At 37.5% G+C, this 20,038-nt stretch overlaps 1 protein-coding gene across 8 annotated transcripts in view; it reads right to left on the bottom strand.

Annotated features, from left to right (window-relative positions):
• FOXP1 (forkhead box P1) overlaps positions 1-20,038 on the bottom strand; it is a 358,788-nt gene that overhangs the window by 27,648 nt on the left and 311,102 nt on the right. For all 8 annotated transcript variants that reach the window (XM_038740740.1, XM_038740739.1, XM_038740742.1 and 5 more), the window contains 2 exons: positions 17,817-17,904; positions 6,137-6,220 (listed from right to left, as the gene is read on the bottom strand). In XM_038740740.1, the coding sequence (XP_038596668.1) occupies positions 6,137-6,220; positions 17,817-17,904 (172 nt within the window). The remainder of the gene's footprint in view (positions 1-6,136; positions 6,221-17,816; positions 17,905-20,038) is intronic.

The raw sequence follows: 20,038 nt of genomic DNA, 5'->3' as shown, positions 1-20,038 counted from the left end.
TTATTTCGATCTACTTATCTCTTGCTTCTTTCACTAAAAAGAATTATGGTAAATATTCTTTCATGTATATAAGATTCCTCATCACAACATTAAACTATTTCTGAATGATGCACACACAGGCAGGTCAAATATGAAGTAAAGATTCTCATTCTCATGTATTTAAAGAAGTAAGAAGGTAACAATAAATAACCTGAATACACCTGACATTAGCAGCTACCCTAAATTCTTATGGGATAGATGCACTCTTCTAATTTGAATTCTTTTTCTATTTACAAATGAAATAGTGGAAGTTCTAGAAAATATCGGATACAGTAGCGTAATAGTGTCAAACAGTGGGATAGTATTATCATTTGAAGCAAAACTAGAGAGATGAGTTGATATTAGTTTCCAAATCAATTTAAATACCTGTTAAGTGCAGACACATCTGTTACATTTTAAGTGTCCTTATAGAAACATAATAAGCGGTCTCTCTCTGATACCGTTTCATCAATTTCAAAGGAGTTGCTATTTCACTGCTTTAAAAACTTAACAGGTAGTATGTTTCTACTAGTATAATGAAAAAAAAGGAATTCATAAGGGGCAGTGTTCTCCACTAAAAGAATTTGAACTAAATAAAATTTCTTTAGGCTTTTGCATAAAGGTAGCAACTAGAAATCCACACTAAAAGGAGAGCAAAGAGGGGGACTTTAACAGGCTTGACAAATGACACTGTGATTCACACCCACTGCTGGGCTGCCACTAATAAGCTACAGAGGAAGCAGCCAATCTCAGCTAATTACCAGATAAAATTGTATTGTAAGGACTCTAATTAGGAGATGCTTATGGAGGTGATCTAATGATTAAACGCTGCATTCGAATGACCCCACCATCAATGTGCAGTGGTGCAAGATGTCACTGGAATATTTTGTAGAAACAGTAATTTTATTTCAAGGAGGGGAGGCAGTAATATTTGTAATAATGGCTATGAGGTAAACTAATTAAAAGACAGTTCCTAGAGGAAGACTGTGGCTTTGAGCAGCTGTGGCCGTTCCAAAACAAAGTGCCAAATCTCAACAGAGGAGCTGCAGTCAAGTGGAAAATTTCTGCCTGATCTTTGCTCTTGCTATTAATTTGCAGGAAAACTAATGACACATATACATATTCCCACAAAATTGTTCTAATTGCTAATTTGCCAAAGGAGCCCAGTTTCCAAATTAAACATGACTGCAGTCTGTGAGAAAAGGAAGAACAAAAAGCTGGAACCCCGAGAATAGGGTGTTGAACCTCACACAACCATTTGCAGACTGAACCAACAAGTTAATGAAATGTCGACCTTGTCAATTACTATAGAAGTTTTACTTTTAAACTTTTGTTTGATGATGGCATCCACTAGTCTTGAAGAGCACTGATCTTGGAGGGTTAAGGTTATAAGAAAAGATAAAGAGGGTGGGGAAGGATTACAAAGAGGCCATATTTTCAAATCAAACCTGCATTTTTAATTAAGGGCTAACTATAAAATGGAGTCCCCCAAAATAATTATGGAATTAGCACATAAGAACAAACTACGAATAATGTTGGTTTTGTTGTAATCTTGAAATATTCATCATAATTGTAAACTATTAAATCTTAATATAATCATCAATTAGAAATGAAAGAGTTGGCTTTACATTTCTGCTTGCAGTTGAAGTTTCAAACGATGATTAGGCAGGGATTGAGAGCTGGAAAGGATTGGACTGGGAGAGTTTCATTTCCTGATGGAAACTGTATTTTTCTCATCATATTAATTTTCTACTTTAAAAATACATTGCGAGGTTTAGAAAATTTACAATTGTGATATTTTGTATGTGACTAATTTCTGTCATGTTGGAAACAGGGTAACAAGAAGCTAAAAAGCTAAAATTCAGGCCACTCTATTTAATTTGAAAAAGAGGTACAGTATTTTCAGCTATAAACCCAAGGAATGAACACTGCCATGAAATAATATAATTATTTCACTGTTTCATATCCTGCTTGTAATTTTTTATTAACCTTAACGTTTATTTAAAAAACCCTCTTCTCCCTTTAAAAAACGATAAATGAATAACCAAGTATTTTTCTCAACAAATTAGTGACATAAACCTTTTGAACGAGGTCCCATTCGAATTTTATTTTTGTATATGCAAAAATCTTACATAAAACAGTCACTTACAGCAAAAGGCACACCTGAACCAAGCCATGTCAGTTTACTACCATGAAGTATTTTATGGTTTTAGAACCATAGTTTCTCGGATGTTTGTACTCCTGGTATGGTCAGGGCTATACTGATACCATTGCTTTAACTGCAGAGAATTTCTGAAAACTAATCACTGGTTTAGAAACTGTATTTCTAGATGCTGACGGGGAGTTACTGTTCTGAAGGGAGGGTGCTGGGTGGTGGCTGGAGGCTTTGTTAAGCATCTGTACCTTCCTTTACTATTTCAGTCTGGACATATTACTGTATTAGATGCAGGCTCTGGCAAGCAGCAATCACTTAGCAGGTGTTGTTATTGGCAGTGATATTAAAGAAACCCAAGATGAGGAGTGGGACTTAATGAAAAACAGTATATAAAAACAGCTTTTGTGTGTTGTACTTGAGAATCTTTTTATTGCTGCATAACATTATTTTTCAAACTATAAAGTTTAGCTACAGCAACTAAAATGCTCAGTCATTACTTCAACAGTTAAACGTCTTTTTTATGATGCTTTGTTTTTACAGTTTCTAAAAACACTATTTCAAAACAATCCAAATTGCTATGGCTAGAGTGAAAGAAAATACATAAAAAACACATTTCATTTAAAATGCCAAAGTTCCTGTAAATGTGTTACATCAATTTCATATAGATGGATGGTGTCTACCTGTATATATTATTATACATCTACCAGTATAAAAAATATATATTTTCCCTTTCATAAAAGATCATTTTTGGGCCTACTTACAGATGTAAGTAATACTTTTTTTTCCAAAACAGAAATCAAAACGAAACAATTGATAGAAATTTTTGGTTTTGTGTTACATACTCTGGACAATACTCTACAAAACATTTATTTTAGTAGTTAAATATTATGGTCCCAAGGGCAAGAAGAGAGCTATTAACCTCCAAACAACATATTTTTACATTTACTTAATTAGATTTTTAAATTTCCATTATAAAGCAAGAGGCAGTTAAATGAAAGGTTTTGCTCTATTCCACTTTCATTAGTAGAACTATGCTTGAAACATTATGTTGTTTGTGTTAGCAGACATGCATATACACATATCTACATATATTCATTTTTCATATGCTGTTCAGTGTCTTCTTAGTTTGGAAACATATGGCCCTTTAGGTGCCCCTTTGAAAGGAGGATTTTTAACAACCCAAGGACTGAATGAATGCTCACATTAATTTGATTGGACCTGAAAAGTTGCTCCACGTCAAGGCTGATCTAAAAGGCAATGCCAGAAAATAAGTATAAGTTCTGATGTTAGAATGATTTTAAAATGCCCCATTTCTATGATTCAATTAATGGAATAATATTGGCCAGTACAAACTATGAATTGCAGCCAATATCCGATTAAAAGTTGGAGCATTTTTAGTCACATTTCATATAATTTCATTGTTTTTAAATATGCATTGAATAGAAATGGAAAAATATTTAGCAAACTCTTCCTTTGTCACCGAGGAACTGTAATACTAAGGTTCAAGTTTCTGGGTCTGTTTAGATTAAGGACTAATGACTTTATAAAAATCATGGATAAATATGAATACTGCCATTCCTATATACACCTTATTAGGTGGAAAATAATAATTACTGTTTATAGAGAGTGTGTTACTGTTAATCATGGTCACATGAGTTAAAAGAAATGGTTTGCAAAGAAGGCTGCTTTTTTTAAAACCGGGAAGGCACAATCTATGTAAAATAGTCTACATCTACACTTTATAATTAATTTCCAAAAGCTTCACCTATATGTATTTTAATAATTTCTGATTTATAAGATGGTATCTATAATAACATTTTCTATTTTTCAATAAATGAAAAGAAGGGAGCTTCAATCCAACAACAGAGCATCACACAATATAGGCCTGTCAGGCACCAATTTTTACTTCTAACATGTAAGTTAAAGGGTAAGGAATTTATAATGCTGCCTGTGAACGAAACCACTTTTCATACACAAATGTGATCTTTTTTTTCAAAGGGTAATATAACAGTACATTTACATAAACTAATCCAAACAATCTATGTATTTGACAATGGCAAACCTCACACAGACTGCCTATTGTTGGTTTACATCTTGGAGTTCTTTATGTTGGCTTGTAACACTGCTCTAGCTGTCAAAGGTTTGACTTGGACTCTAAATAAATGGTTATAGAAGTGCTGTGCAGCGATATTGGACTTCTTTGCAAAAGAAAACCTGCTGTGTACGAATTCAAAAGCTATTAATTTTTCAGTCAAAAATATTCGTGCCTATTTCTTTTAATAAAGAAACACTGTGCTGAGCAACTGAGAGATAATGTTGACTAGTGGTACAGAATTTTCAATAGAGCAGTTAAAAATAAATTTAGTAGGAGGTCCCCATCAAAGCTATAATTTTCTAGAATGTAAAACATTTTTTAATACCAATCAAGACAAACCTTCTTTCCCAGAATCTTTCTTGTGTCGCTTTTCCCTGTTTATTGGCTTCCTCGCACCAGCCTTTATGGTGACACCAACTGGCATTTTTGCAAGCTTCTGTATGGTGCTGCCTGCCAATACTCTGAACTGATCAGTAGCTGAGCAGTACACAGCTTCTTGCAATTACCTCTCTTTAGTATTTAATCCTTCCTCCTGAGGGGCACTGATGCTTTGAAAGACCCCTGTCCTAGTGTTTGAGACCCAAACATAATTCTGCCATTGTTATTTTTAATCCAGCCAGAGAGATAGAAGCTAAATCTCATCCTCCCCCAGGTTGCTTGGTCTGTAGACTCAAGCTCACCATGTAGGGAAGGAAACAGTCACCTGAAGACTAAAGCAATCTGAAGAAGGCTGCCAGACAGTTTCCAAGGACATCACTTCCTTGTGTGATTGGTTGCAGCCATATGACAAAAGGTCACCCAAGTAATTTCAGGTGTCTAACGGGCCTATTTAGCTAGGTTAACATTATCCCCATTTTTCCTTCCTCCAAGTAGTCTCTGTGTTCAGTAGAGTTGTCCACTGCTCCCCCAGTAATGATTAGCTCATAATTTCTTTTAGTAGCCTATCCACTTTTGAATCCATTTATTGTAAAACACACAGAAAAGGAGAATTCTTTTCTAGTAAAATGGATGTGAGAAGTGTTTAATGATTTTATGTTCTATATCTCTGTAATGTGTTCTGTTTCAGACATTAATTTTGTCTGCCAACTGCATCTTGGCAGGCTACCATATTTGCTGGGCTAATAGTCTGACTCCGTTTTATTTCTATCACAACAAATCATACATATATGGGTGTATGTTTGCTTTATTTATAGAAAAAAAAACATCAGTCCAAACAGATAACCCAATACTCTGCCATTATGCTGCATCATTGCATATTGATTAAAATTGCTGGTACTAACTATAGATTGTCAACGCTCAATTAATTTTCACACAGCGACTCAAAGCAAAATCAAATAAAGGCAGTGTACCTTTAAATCTTACAAATCTTAAAGTCAAGAAGCAAAGCAATCTCTCCATTTTGAATAATCAGTTTAAGTTACTAGGAATTTTTTTAGCAATATAAGGATATGAGAAACACAACAGCTAAACTGTAATTTACAGTATGGGATAAAGCCCAAGATAGGACTTTGTTTAGACACCATCTTACATCTCAGATGCCAACTACCTTTGCTTAGAAGGCATACATAAGAATATATTGTCTTAAATTAAACACTATCTGCCTGCATGCACTTAGGAAAGGGTTGACTAGTTTTAAATCCCTCAAAGATAAGAATTAAGAGGGGGGTGGGGAGGATGGCAGCTGTTCTGAAAATTTAGCCAAGTTTAAACACACTATTCTTAAGTCTCCTAACTATAGAGAAGCAGTTTTCTTTTCATTTGACAGTCTTCTAAAGTAGGGCACACTTCTTATTATACTATGGGGTGGGGAACAAGAAAAAGAGGATGTCGTGAGGCTTTGTTCTCTCACTGCACAGATCAGTACTCACAGGCTGAGGGGTGGCTTTTGGTTCAGTTGACTTCACATGCAGGTGTGTCATCATAGCTTGCAGGCGCTCTTTGTCTTTTGAAAGCTGGAGAAAAAAATGAATGCACAGTTACTTTTATGAATAAAATGTATTACAATATTAACATCCAGAATGATGCTTATTTCTAATTAAACTGTAGGCACCATGGCTCATGACAAAACAGTTTTTATTGCTTAATTGTTTTGAAATCTATATATCCATTGCCAAACTAAAACTAACTTGTGGTGCCGGGTGTTAGGATTTCCCAATGCAAAATGCATTAGTCCTTAACTGGAGAGCTCTAGACCTGCTGGCACCAAAGAGTTCAGCATAGCACTGACAGCTAAAAGACAACAGTGAATCATGCTTGTTATCCAATCCTTTTCAGGCCCAAGGAAAATTAGCTCTAGAGCTATTTTTTTGTTCTATTTTAGTACTGAAAAATATACCAAATGGGCTACTATTGCCAGTTGATGTCACTTTACTTTTAACTTTGCAAAAACACATTCATTAACTACTGTGGTGGATACTGAGGCATTCATTACAAAGGGTGATGGTCAGTTTCTAAGAGAGCAGCACTAAAATTTTAGGATTACATTTAGAATAAAGTTTGGAGAAAACACTCTTGATCCTCAGAAGTATGCTTTCTACAGAAAGAAGAGGAATTTTTGCAGACACAAGTCTTCTTGATTGCCTCATTCCCTGAGTCAGTCTTAAAGACCCAAAAGAACATTAGGAAGAGGACACAGGAAGATGTTGCAAAATAGAGCATAACAAGCAGGCAGGCACAGCCCAAAATATTCCTCCTGAGAACGCCTGGTCTCATGAGCCATGTCCCGAGAAACAAAGGAGGAAGGGATTTGTGCCAAAGCTTATAAGGTCTATCAGTAGGCAAGTGTCTATCAACTCTGTTATATTGTACTCTCCCAAGCACTTAGTACAGTGCTCAATAAATATGATTAAGTAGTATGCAGATGAGGTAGGATTGCCACATCTCTCGGTTCTGAGCAGAATCTCCAGAATTTGCGAAATATCTACCATCTTCTCATGAAAATCTCCAGATCTCTAATGACATTTCTGTGCTTCTGGGATTGAAACTTCATATATGACCATTAATGAATCCATTTGTTTGAGGACTACAAATCCAAAAACTTTTGGTGCCAACATCCACCCTTCCATCTCCACATCTTCACTTTCATCTCCACATGCTCCCACTGGAGGGGAGCTGAAGAAAGCTTCTAGATTATAAGCCTGTTGTGGGCAGGGATTGTCTCTATTGCTGAATTGTACTTTCCAAGAGCTTAGAACAGTGCTCTGCACACAGTAAGCGCTCAATAAATACAATTGAATGAATGAATGAAAAGTTCCTATGGCCATAAACACTCCAACGTAAAATTCCAGACTTGAAAAAGGAAGGAGATGGCAACCATGGGTTGGTGGATAGTCTTATTTCTGTATTTTGCCACTGTTTTTTTTTTGGGGGGGGGGGGGCGGGAGGGAATAAGAGGAGCCAATTACAGGGGGAGATGGATATGTTTTATGCTAATTTGTCAAGCCTATTACCAGTCTACATTACCTCCAACTTTTCTTCAATTCAGAAATAATCTTTCCACAAACAGGAAATGAAAATATTACCATATTTATAATAAAGGCAAGCTAAAATGTTCAAAACAAAAATGTTCATTGTTCTCTTTTCAGTGATTCAGTTACAAGAATCAAAATGTCAGGAAATGGTGCTTATATTTGGGGACATTCAAACCAAAAGTATTCTCTGCCTCAGCTGTCTAGTTTTATTATTTATAGGTCATCCATTATGGGTATAAATGTTCATATTGAATATGTTGCCAAGTCATAATTTTCGAATTTGGGCTTTTTTCTACCATACTGAATAAGAAATACTAAACACAGCTTTGATCCCTCATTTCTTCTCCTGCTACACCTGAGTTCATCCTCTTCAGTCTATCTACAATAACGTCGTAACTGTCCTTCACCTATTGCTTACACTTTTTTTCCCTACCACCCTTCAGCTTCACCAAAACACACTTCACCTCTCTTTATTTATAACTGTGGTATTTGTTAAGCACTTAGATTGGATCGGCACTAACTGATGCAGTACATATAATATAGAGCAGATCAGACAGGGACTGATCCCTGTGTGAGGCTCACAGCCTAAGGGGAAGGGAAAACAGGTATCATATCCCCATCTTAGAAATGAGGAACCTGAGGCACAGAGAAGTTAAATGACTTGCCCAGGGTCACTGAGTAGGCAAGTAGCAATGCTTGAATGAACTAGGCCATTGCTTCTCTCTTTCCAATTCAAAAGTCATCTCTTTCAAGCAATATCCTTGATTAATTTCCCTTATGCCATTTCTGTTTATTCATTATTCATTTGCTTGCCTCTTTTCTTTATATCTATTCATTAGATTATATCTATTCATAGATTGTGAGCCTCCGATGGACAGGGATGGTGTCTAATTCCCAACTGTGTATTCTCTCCTAGTGTTCAGTACAGTGCACTGCACACAGTAAGTGCTTTAAAAATACTATTACTACTACTTTTATTATTCTCTCCTAACTATTAATGTCAATTTATGGTGACTGCCTCCTTTATTAGGACATAAGTTCCTTGAGGGCTTATTCATTCAATGGCATTTATTGAACACTTACTGTGTGCAGAGCACTGTACTAAGTGCTTAGTTCCTCAAGGCTTAGTACAGTGCTCTGCACACAGCAGATGACTTCATTTGGATTGATCACTTCTTGCATATCAACTGGTAGCAAAATTCCTGATGCCAAAAGGAGAAATCTACTTCATATTTCATTTCAAGTTCAGTCAGGTGGTCTATGGTGTCATCTGAAACTTAACAAGATGGGGCTGAGATGTGTAATAATATTGCACTGGCCTGCATTTATAATCAAAATAACCAAATAGCTGTGTTGTGTATCCTGTGAAACAGTTTCTTACTTTGAAGGGAGAACATTATCAAGGACTGATTATACAGTCAGTACATTATTCAGGTTTCCTGCGTCTCCTCTTCCTCACGTCTGCTGCTATTTTAGGACTCATTAACCCTCTAACAGAGGGAAGGGGATCAAATTGAAACTCAAATTTATCATTTGTTTTTCCTCTTGGCAGTTTTGGTGAAAGAGGAGGTTTAAACTAATAGATAATTAGGGTTTTGGAACTATCTGTGGATTTTAATTAAAGATGCCTGTGAAAACCAAGGCACAAAACATACCATTAGTACTGAAAATGTAATGGGGCCTTCATTTCCTCTTCTCATAGTTCTCTATGCTGCATTTTTTTAACAAGGCTTTACCTGTACTGCACCAAATATACCATTTGAATTGCTAGTATATTGAATATGAATAAAGCATATTTCCTATGGCACTGACTTGCATTTATTTATGGGCAAACACCTCTTTACACCATTTCTGTGGCACAGGAGAAATTTTCAACTTCCCTGCCCTTCACAATCTGGGTAGTATAGGGTATGTTTTCATATACTCTTGCTATTCAGTTTTATATTCTCTCTCCTCCCATATTTCCTCTTTTCCAATTCCCCAGTGCTCTGGGCAGCTGTTTGAAAAAGGGAGATGAAAATGAGAGACCTTCAGTGTTAGGACCGGAAAAATGAAATCCTAGTCAATCTCAAAGTATTTCAATTTGTCACTTAAAATCAATTAAGAAGAAAACATAAAATTTGGCTTTAAAGAACTTAATAGTTTTTATTTTCAAAAACTGATTTAGAAATCTGAAGTTTGTGTCCAGGTTTCCAGAGATAACTGAAATCCACAAGTAGTCTCAAAGCTTCAATTATCCACTCATTTAAACCTCCTCTTTCACCCAAACTGCTTACAAGAAACAAAAGTGAAACATTTGAGTTTCAATTTATTCCCCTTCCCTCTGATCAATCAATTAACATTATTGATTGAGGGCCTACTGTGTTTGAAACACTATACTAAACACTTGGGAGAGGATAATAGAATTAGTAGGCATGATCTCTGCCCTCAAGGAATTTACAATATAATGGGGTAACCAGGAACTGAAATAAGCTACAGATAGGAGGAAGACAGAAAAGGGGATATGTACATGAGTTAGTGCTGAGGTAACAAGGTATGTAAGATATGTTAAAAAAAAAAAAGTGCTACAGGAGGATGTGGGTATTTAACAGCTCAGATGGCACAGAAGTGCTGAACAGGCTTTAAGGCACACAGTCAGCTTTCCACCTCCTAATTTACCTCACTGATCTCCTTCAACAACCCAACCCACATTCCTCTAATACCAACCTACTCTCTGTACCTAGAAGGGAAGAACTATAACCTAGTGGAAAGAGCATGGGGCTGGGAGCCAGAGGACCTGGGTTCTAATCCTGACTTTGCCACGTACCTGCTGTGTGACCTTGGGCATGTCACTGAACTGCTCTATGCCTCAGTTCCCTCATCAGCAAAATGAAGAACTTAGACTGTGAACCCCACATGGGACCTGATTATTTTGTATCTACCCCAGTGTTTAGTATAGTGCTTGGCACATAGTATGCACTTAACAGTACCACAATTATTATCTCATCTATCTCACTGCCAACACCTTTCTTGTGTCCTCTCTCAGGTCTGGAACTCCCTCCCACTTTATATCTGACAGACCACCACTCTCCCCATCTTCAAGGTCCTTCTAAAATCACATCTTCTCCAAGAGGCCTTCCCCAAGCCCTCATTTCCCCTATTCACTCTCCTTTCTGCATTGCCTATGCACTTGAGTCTGGATCCTCTAAGTGCTTAATATTTACTCCACTTTCAGCCCCACAGTGCTTACATACTAATACCCTGCCACTTCTCCTGTCTGTAATTTATTTCACTGTCTCCTCCTCTAAACTGTAAGGTCCTTGTGGCAGGGATCGGGTCTGCCAACTCTATTATACTGTACTCTCTCAAGTATTTAGTACAGTGCTTTGCACATAGTAAGTGCTCAATAAATTGATTAATGTGGAAATATGAACTTAATTAGTGAAAGCCTAAAGGATGTGTGATTTCAGAAGGGTTTGGAATATGGGGAGAGCAGTGGCCTGCCAGATGTGCAGGAGGAGGAAATTTCAGGCAATGGGGAGGATGTGAGGAAGAAATGGGTGGCAGGAGTGGCACAGTGAACAGGTTAGCTTGAGAAGAACAAAGATTGTGGGCTAGAATGCAGTGGAAGAAGAGAGTGAGTAAATAGGAGGGAGAGAGCTAATCGGCACAACCAAATGTCTTATAGTCCACAGTCAGGAATCTCTGTTTGATGTGAATAGGAACAGGGTAATCATTTGAAGTTTTTGAGGAGTGGGGAGACTGATGGTTAATGCCACTTATTGGTAAAAAAACAGAATTCCAGCACAAACTGCTATATTTACAACTTTATTCTAAGGAGTGCAGCTCAGGGAAGACAAAATGTCCTCCAGAGCAAACAGCAAAAAACAGTTGTTTAGTTTTTCACTAAGCCTATATTCCAGCTGTGATGTCATGTAAATGTCCATGCTCACAAAAGACACACCCAGTACCCCTGGGTAGCAGCTGTCAATAAGGCAGACTCTGGACCAATCAGTAATCGTACCTGAGGATATCATCTTACAGGTAAAAAAAAAATACCGGTTCAACCTCACGCTCACGGCTCTAACCTTTCCTTAATAACTTGCAACTAAAAGTATTAGCAAAGGTTCCTCTTTATTTGATTGCAAAACAGATCTGTTTTGTCCTGTGAAGACCCACCCAATCAGGGAGTAATAGATTTTCTTGTAACTAGTCAGCAGAGGAAAAAAAAAGATGGAAAAGATCCAAGAAAAAAAGCCCTTCAAGCAAACCAGCTGCCAAATGACTGAGAACAAAATAAGATCCAAAAGCAGGGCAGAGAAACTGGTCACAAGTAGGTGAAGTTTCTAAATGAGATAGATGGACATGCCAGTGTCAGGGCTTTCAATAAGGGCTTGGAAGTGAAACTAATGGTTCATGTCTCAGAAATATTGTCCTTGTCTGCTTGGCACAATCTTTGCTAATGGTAGGTTAGAGCTGACCAAATGTTCAGCTCTAACCTGAATATTTGGTCAGCTTGCAAATAGATTTCCAAAAGATATGCCTTTCCTGTGCAGACTCAGTCATTGTGTTCTTTCTCATATGCCAGGATATGCCTGAAAGTGGAGGACTTTGTAGACAGTTATTTTGAAATAAATACAGCTATTTCAAAGACTTCAAAAAGGGAAGAGGAAAGTACATAAAATTTCCTATTAAGCCCACCCTAATTTCTTTTAGACCATGGACAGATGAACCAGTGCTTATAACCATACAGGATCTAATCCAACCCATTGCCATGAGGCAGGACTTCAATTTTGATTTTGTATACATCGGCAAAAAACTGCATAGGCAAATTTGCATAATCATCACATGGGCTGGATTTCAATCTCCATAACTACAAACTGAAAAATGTTAAATTCATCTTTCAGAAACAAAAAGGGGTTATTTGTTTACATATATGTATTTCATTTATTTTAATAATTGTACATTTTGTTGCTGGGTAAAGTCCTAAATCGAATAAATTAATCACCTATGGTTCTGGATGAGCTGATTTACTATTTGGTTTTTTACCCTACACTTTGGTTTGAAGAGGTGACTACATACACAAGAAGCCTAACTTGGGAGGTTAGGAGGAGAATTCGCCAACCAAAATGCTTTTGTGTCCCAGACCAATAAATCTAAGTACGTTTAGAATTTTCCAACACTCAGCCACAATGAGACCTCCTTAACAATTTCCTTAAATGCACTCTATTGTGCTCAGGTGTTAGAAAACATATGGTTTGTTTCACTCCACTTCATGAATTTCCTCTCTTTTATTGTATTCTGTCACCATTTTAACATTCCTTAAATGTTATTATTAAAGAGTCTCTCAACATTTAAGGCAGACTCACAACACACTAATACCCAGTCAGAGTCTAGGAATTCAAATGGTTGTGTAGTTCTGCAGAATTTTAATTATGAAAAATAAGTTCCTGGTTTCAAAGGAACACACAGAAGTGAAAAATCCAAAAAATTTCTCAAAACTCCTTCTTTTTTCATTTAGCCAGGAAAAGTAGTTTGCAAATATAGAGCTACAGTGTCATTAATAACACATCACCATTCATCAAGATCAGTGCTTTGCACACAGTAAGCACTCAATAAATACGATTGAATGAATGAATGAAATTTAAAAGAAGTTTTAAGGGCTTTTCAGGACACTGTGTGAGAAAGCTCTGAACACTAACTCAACTGAAGGTACTAAACTAGAAATTCAGCCTGTTAAATCTATCCAAACCAGCATTAGTTTAGGAAAGAGATTATGCCTGTACTAGTATTTTTTAAGCACTGGGGGAGATACAAGATAATCAGGTCAGGCACAGTCCCTGTCCCATATGGAGCTCACAGTCTAAGGGAGGGATAACAGGTATTTAATCCCCATTTAACAGATGAGGAAACTGAGGCACAGAATACATAAGCGACTTGCCAGAGGTCACACAACAGGCAACTGGTGGAGCGGGATTAGAATGCCAGTCTCCTCACTCCCAGGCCTGTGTTCTTTCCACTAAGCCACCCTACTTCTCCTTGTTCAAAATGTAAATTCACTCATGCTAACTGTAACCTGCCCAATTCTTCTGGGTAGATCCTGAAGTTACAGTGATACATCTTTGGAAACGTAGAGGAGAGCATTCTTTCTTTATCCCTTCTGAGTCCAACAGAATATTCATTCTTATGTAGCAATTGTGCTCCTGCTACCTTTATGGTCTGTGGTCTTCCCTGCTATCTTAGGGTATGTTAAGGAGATCATAGAGGCAGAAGACAGCAGACAAAGCCACACTGCAAAAAGTAAGCACTCAATAAATACCACTGATTCATTGATACCGATGATGGAGTTGTGGGCAGGGAATGTCACTGTTTATTGTTGTGTTGTACTTTCCCAAGTCCTTAGTACAGTGCTCTGCACACAGTAAGTACTCCATAAATATAACTGAATGAATGAATGACCATGTACTCCCACCTCCAAAACCCAACCCTATCCCAAACAGACCTCCAGTGCTACCAAATTTATGGCACCTCTTTCTCCCCTTTTACAGAAGGTAAAATTGGGCTCAATGTGCACCATTCTATAATTTAAACTGTGCCTAATTTTCTCCTTGCTAAGAAGAACAGCATGACCTAACGGAAAGAGCTTGGGTCTGGGAGTCAGAGGATGTGGGTTGTAACCCCAGTTGTGCCACATGCTTCACTTCACTGTGCCTAGGTGATCTCATCTATAAAATGGGGATTCAATACCTGTTCTCCATTTTTTTAATGATATTTGTTAAGCACTTACTATGTCTCAAGCACTGTTCTGAGCACTGGGGCAGATACAAATTAATCAGGTTGGATACAGTGCCAGTACCACAGGGGGCTCACAGTCTTCTTAGATTGTGAGCTCTGGGTGGGACGAGGACTGTATCTGACCGGTATGATCTTGGATCTCCCCCATACTTATAACAGTGCTTGACACATAGTAAGCATTTAACAAATGCCACATGTATTATTATTATTATTGCTGATAACTTCATATATCCACAAACATTCAAGAGAAATTGCTCGAGATCAAATCAATCAATGATATTTACTGAACACCTGTGTGCAAAGCACAGTATTAAGTGCTTGGGAATGTACAATAGAATTAATAGACATGATCCCTGACCTAAAATAATTTACAGTCTAGTAGGGGAGACAGACGCTGAAATAAATCACTGATGGAGAAAGTAACTGAGTAGAAAAATAGATACATAAGTGCTTTTTGGGGGCTGGTGTGTGGGTTGCAGTTTGGGGGTGGGGGGTACATTGTGAGTAGCTAAATTCTCAGATAGTGCACAAGTGCTGAATTGGCAGTTGGGGGAAATTTAAGATGAGGAGATGAGAGATTCATGAGGGAAGAACTCTTAAAGGGGATATGATTTCAGAAAGATTCTGAAGATGGGGAGAGCATGATCTGCTGGATAAGAAGGGGAGGGGAAGTCCAGGCAGAAAGGAGGCTGTGAGTTCCCAACTGAACTCTCTTTCTTCTCCTGATTCCTGCCCTCTGCATGCTGCCTCTCTGCCTAGCTACATAGATCAATCAATCAGGGCTATTTATTGAAGACTTAGGCCACGCTGGTCATACCACTAGTCCGTGAAAATGAAATAATGGTATGATGAAAGGAAAGGACTTTTAAAGAACACTTACATTGAGTACAAAGTCTTTGCAACCAAAGAGCTGTATAAATATTGTAGTTGTGTCCAAGTGATATTTGTATTGATAACAAGAATGGGATAATACATGGGATGGCAGTTATCATCTAAAGATTTAATACTGTATAGCTTTTTTTAAAGACAATGTTTCCTCTTTTCTACTTTGAGAGCCAAGTACACACTTCCAGATCTTCCTATATCCATTAAAAACTGATTAGGTTCACTTAAAAAAAAAGCAAGATATACCATGTTTTCTGAATCCCCACAAGCATTTCTTATTTCCTAAATTCTCAATTTTTTTTTCACTCTCTTCTGATTTGAATAAACAGTTTTCTAATGTCCCATGTAGCGTCTCTACTTCTCCCCATTTATCCTTCACCACATTTTTGGCAATCAATGGTTGGAGCAGTAAGGCCCAAATTAAGAAGAGGATTGAACAATTTTATGGTTGATTTGCTCCATGAAGGGAGTCTAAACTCTAGCCAAAGAATACACTTTAGAGGCTGAATTATTAGGTTAGGGTACAAGAAGTAAATCAACTGCATAATTGCTCAGTCTTCCATTTCACATGGATTGTGCTGATACAGCCACTGAGTATTATAACTGATCTAATCTGTGTAATCATTTTGGAAGAATTTGATCTGAGGAGAAGCAAACTGTATATCGGATTTTGATATTAATTCTAAGGAAAAATATTAAGACCATGGTGATATCACAGCCACATAAAACCCAAAGCATTATCATGCCACATGTTGTTTTCCACTAAGGTGCAAAATCACTGCAGCCAACTTTCAGTTATTCATGCTAATAGGTGAAAAGGTAGGTATTGATAAATTAAAGCTGGACATAAACCAAAAGCCTCATTTTAGCCAATAATGCCAACCCCTCCCAAGCCAAAACTTAGTTCATACTCATTAATGGGTGGCAAAATTTACTTCTTTACCCTTATTCTTCCTGTTAAGAATATCTAATGAGAATCAAGGCTCAAAAAGCACACAGTACAAGGCAAAAGCAAAGGGCCTGGATAAGCAGCTGCTAAATAACTAAGAGTTGACTCTACCACAAATTTAGGCTTCAGAAAGCCAATGGGTATAATGTCAAGTGTAGCTAATTTATAAATAAATGACATAACCAAATTATTTTACTAATACTATTTTATAACAAGCAACACCAATATATTTCAAGCAATAGCTCTCTGGAAATCCCAAATAAAAACAGGAATCCATAATTTGTCCCCTCTGTAATATGTTCTCCCACTTTGTCTAGGGATAGAAACCATGATTACATCTTAGTGAAAGATGATGCCTCATTTCAATCGCCCAGTAAGTCTAGAGTTTTTCTTAATGCCCCCAAAATGTGTTAAAATAACAGGCCATTTCTCATAAGAGTTTCTTCATGACTCTGATATTTTATGACTGATACTTTGATTTTGAAAAGCAATATTAAAACAGCTCATATCATTCATACACAATAGAATAGAAAATCCTCTCACTAAAAGTAAACTTTATGAAATATCTAACCAAGAAGAGTCCCTGAAAGATAAGATGATAACCAATTTAAAAAATAATTTCTATCTTGAAAAGTCACAACAAAAAGTTGAAGTGTATTTTTGCTGATTTTTTCTCTGCAACTATTTGAAGCTGTAAATGACTTAACTCAGTAAAATTCCAAATGTAATTATCTTCTGTACTTAGCCCAGGGCTTTCTATATATCTCTACACTGCTGTCTTGCATACAAAATAGGCTTTTCAAAGGCTGGTAACTATATAATGTACAACATTGTTTTAATTTCCCTTCCTTTGCTAACCTCTTGCCTACACATACACAGTAACCCTGCCAGAAGATTAAGCCATAGTGAGTCATAAAGCACTCAAAAGCATTTTGGAACTCCGTTGCATAAATGGGGTTTGTGGGGTCAGACTTCTGCAATTGTGCATTTTAATAATCTCCAATTCTGACCCAATTTTTACTTTTAGAAACTAATTTTCTACTAATTATACAAAGAAATGAATATTGCTAATATAGGAGGGATTACTAACATACTAGACAAGAATATTTTTGAAGTGTATGTAGCCTACACTAAACATCTCCCAAATTCCCCAAATTCTGAACCATGGACACCCCATACCCCAAAACTTAACTATTTCCTTTGCATGTAAAACCATTAACAACCTTTCAACGGATTTTGAAATTCTAAAATGACCTCTGTATAAATGTACATACTTTGCGATATAATCTCCATTTAAGCACATGTATCCATAAATATTAACTGCAAATTGGATATTTTTAAAATATGGGTTCAAAACAACAACCACAGGTGCTTCGTTTTGGTCATAATGAGTAGACTCACTGCATTACTGTAAAAATTTGAATTTTAATTAGCAGTAAAAATAATGAGATAATATTAAAATGAATTTACCTGTAGCTCTAACTGCTGTACAACCTGCATTTGTACTCTACATTGGGCTGTACTTCTATCGTCCAAGGCATGCTCGTTGTTGAGATGTCTGTAACAATACATAGAAAATCATTATGTAAAATGGCTAGAGAAATGGAATACAGTTACCCAGATAAATAAGCAAACTACAATCTATATATCAGCTTGACCATCAGAATTTGAACATCGCCTCTCCTGCATTAAATAAATTTTGGTGACCATTGTGTAATACATTTCCAATTTACAACGATACACGATTATGCGAGGAAGAAGGCAATGGTAAGCCACATTCATATTTTTACCAAGAAAACTCAATGGACACACATGCCAGAACGAGGCGAAAGTAGGATGCTCTGGAGAAAGTAGGTCCAAGGAGTCGCTATGAATCGGAAACTGTTCGACACCAATTGACCAATCTACACAATTATGCATTCATACAAAATCCTTTTGAGGAACATCACTTAAAAGACTTTTGTAGCTGTTAATTTGTTTAATTGCCACATTTCAATATGCATACTAAGAGGAAGCAAAGGTACAGCCTTGTTTGAAACCCTGTTCTTGAGCTAGAACAATCTGGATAGCCATTCAGAATCTGATTTTTTTGTTTATTCTGTTGTTTGCATACTTCGATACTGGCTTTATTATTCATTCATTCAATCATATTTATTGAGCACTTATTGTGTGCACAGCACTGTACTAAGCACTTGGGAAGTACAACTTGGCAACATATAGAGACGGTCCCTACACAACAACAGGCTCACAGTCTAGAAGGGGGAGACAGACAACAAAACATGTGGACAGGTGTCAAGTCGTCAGAACAAATAGAATTATAGCTAAATGCACATCATTAACAAAGTAAATAGAATAGTAAATATGTACAAGTAAAATAAATACAGTAATAAATCTGTACAAACATATATACACAGGTGCTGTGGGGAGGGGAAGGAGGTAGGGTGGGGGGATGGGGAGGAGGAGAGGAAAAAGGGGGCTCAGTCTGTGAAGGCCTCTTGGAGGAGGTGAGCTCTCAATAGGGCTTTGAAGGGACGAAGAGAGCTAGCTTGGGGGATGTGTGGAGGGAGGGCATTCCAAGCCAGGGGGTCGACGGTGGGACAGGCGCGAATGAGGTACAGTGAGGAGGTTAGCAGCAGAGGGGCGAAGGGTGCGGGCTGGGCTGTAGAAGGAGAGAAGGAAGGTGAGGTAGGAGGGGGCGAGGTGATGGAGATCCTTGAAGCTGAGAGTGAGGAGTTTTTGCCTGATGCGTAGGTTGACAGGCAGCCACTGGAGATTTTTGAGGACGGGAGTAACATGCCCAGAGCGTTTCTGGACAAAGATGATCTGGGCAGCAGCATGAAGTATAGACTGAAGTGGGGAGAAACAGGAGGATGGGAGATCAGAGAGGAGGCTGATGTAGTAATCCAGTCGGGATACGATGAGAGATTGAACCAGCAAGGTAGCGGTTTGGATGGAGAGGAAAGGGCGGATCTTGGCGATGTTGTGGAGGTGAGATCGGCAGGTTCTGGTGACGGACTGGATGTGAGGCGTGAACGGGAGAGCAGAGTCGAGGGTGACACTAAGGTTGTGGGCTTGTGAGACGGGAAGGATGGTAGTGCCATCTACAGTGACTGGAAAGTCAGGGAAAGGGCAGGGTTTGGGAGGGAAGATAAGGAGTTCAGTCTTGGACATACTGAGTTTGAGATGGCGGGCAGACATCCAGATGGAGATGTCCTGGAGGCAGGAGGAGACACGAGACTCAGTAAGAGCTCTGATTAAAGATTTAGAAAAGTGGTATATAGTGAAGTTATGGACTTAAATGAAGTCTATACGTTACTTCACCTATCCGTAATGTCTGGCCACCAATTACACCAAATACTGAGATGACTACAGGTGAATAAAACTGTAATGGTTTCTATTATTATGAGGCATTTTCTTCTCAGAAATTCACATCCAGGCAAAACACTGAGGTGGGTTTGGGATTTTGAAACATACTAATAATAAAGAGAAGAGGAAAAAGCAAAGAAAACATGTTAAAATTAAAATGTAATTGGCACAAAGGCACTCCATAATATACGTACTCTTCACACCTATTCCTCTTTATGTTAAATATCTAAATATTTTAAGTATTCATCTGTACACACTGGGTTCTCTAAATGCACAACTTGATGGTCTAATGGTCTGTGCTAGCCAAGTGCTAATTAATAATTATC

The sequence above is a fragment of the Tachyglossus aculeatus genome, chromosome X1 (genome assembly GCF_015852505.1).
Source record: "Tachyglossus aculeatus isolate mTacAcu1 chromosome X1, mTacAcu1.pri, whole genome shotgun sequence".
Taxonomy (NCBI): Eukaryota; Metazoa; Chordata; class Mammalia; order Monotremata; family Tachyglossidae; genus Tachyglossus; species Tachyglossus aculeatus.
This window is presented reverse-complemented; position numbering and strand designations above follow the sequence as displayed.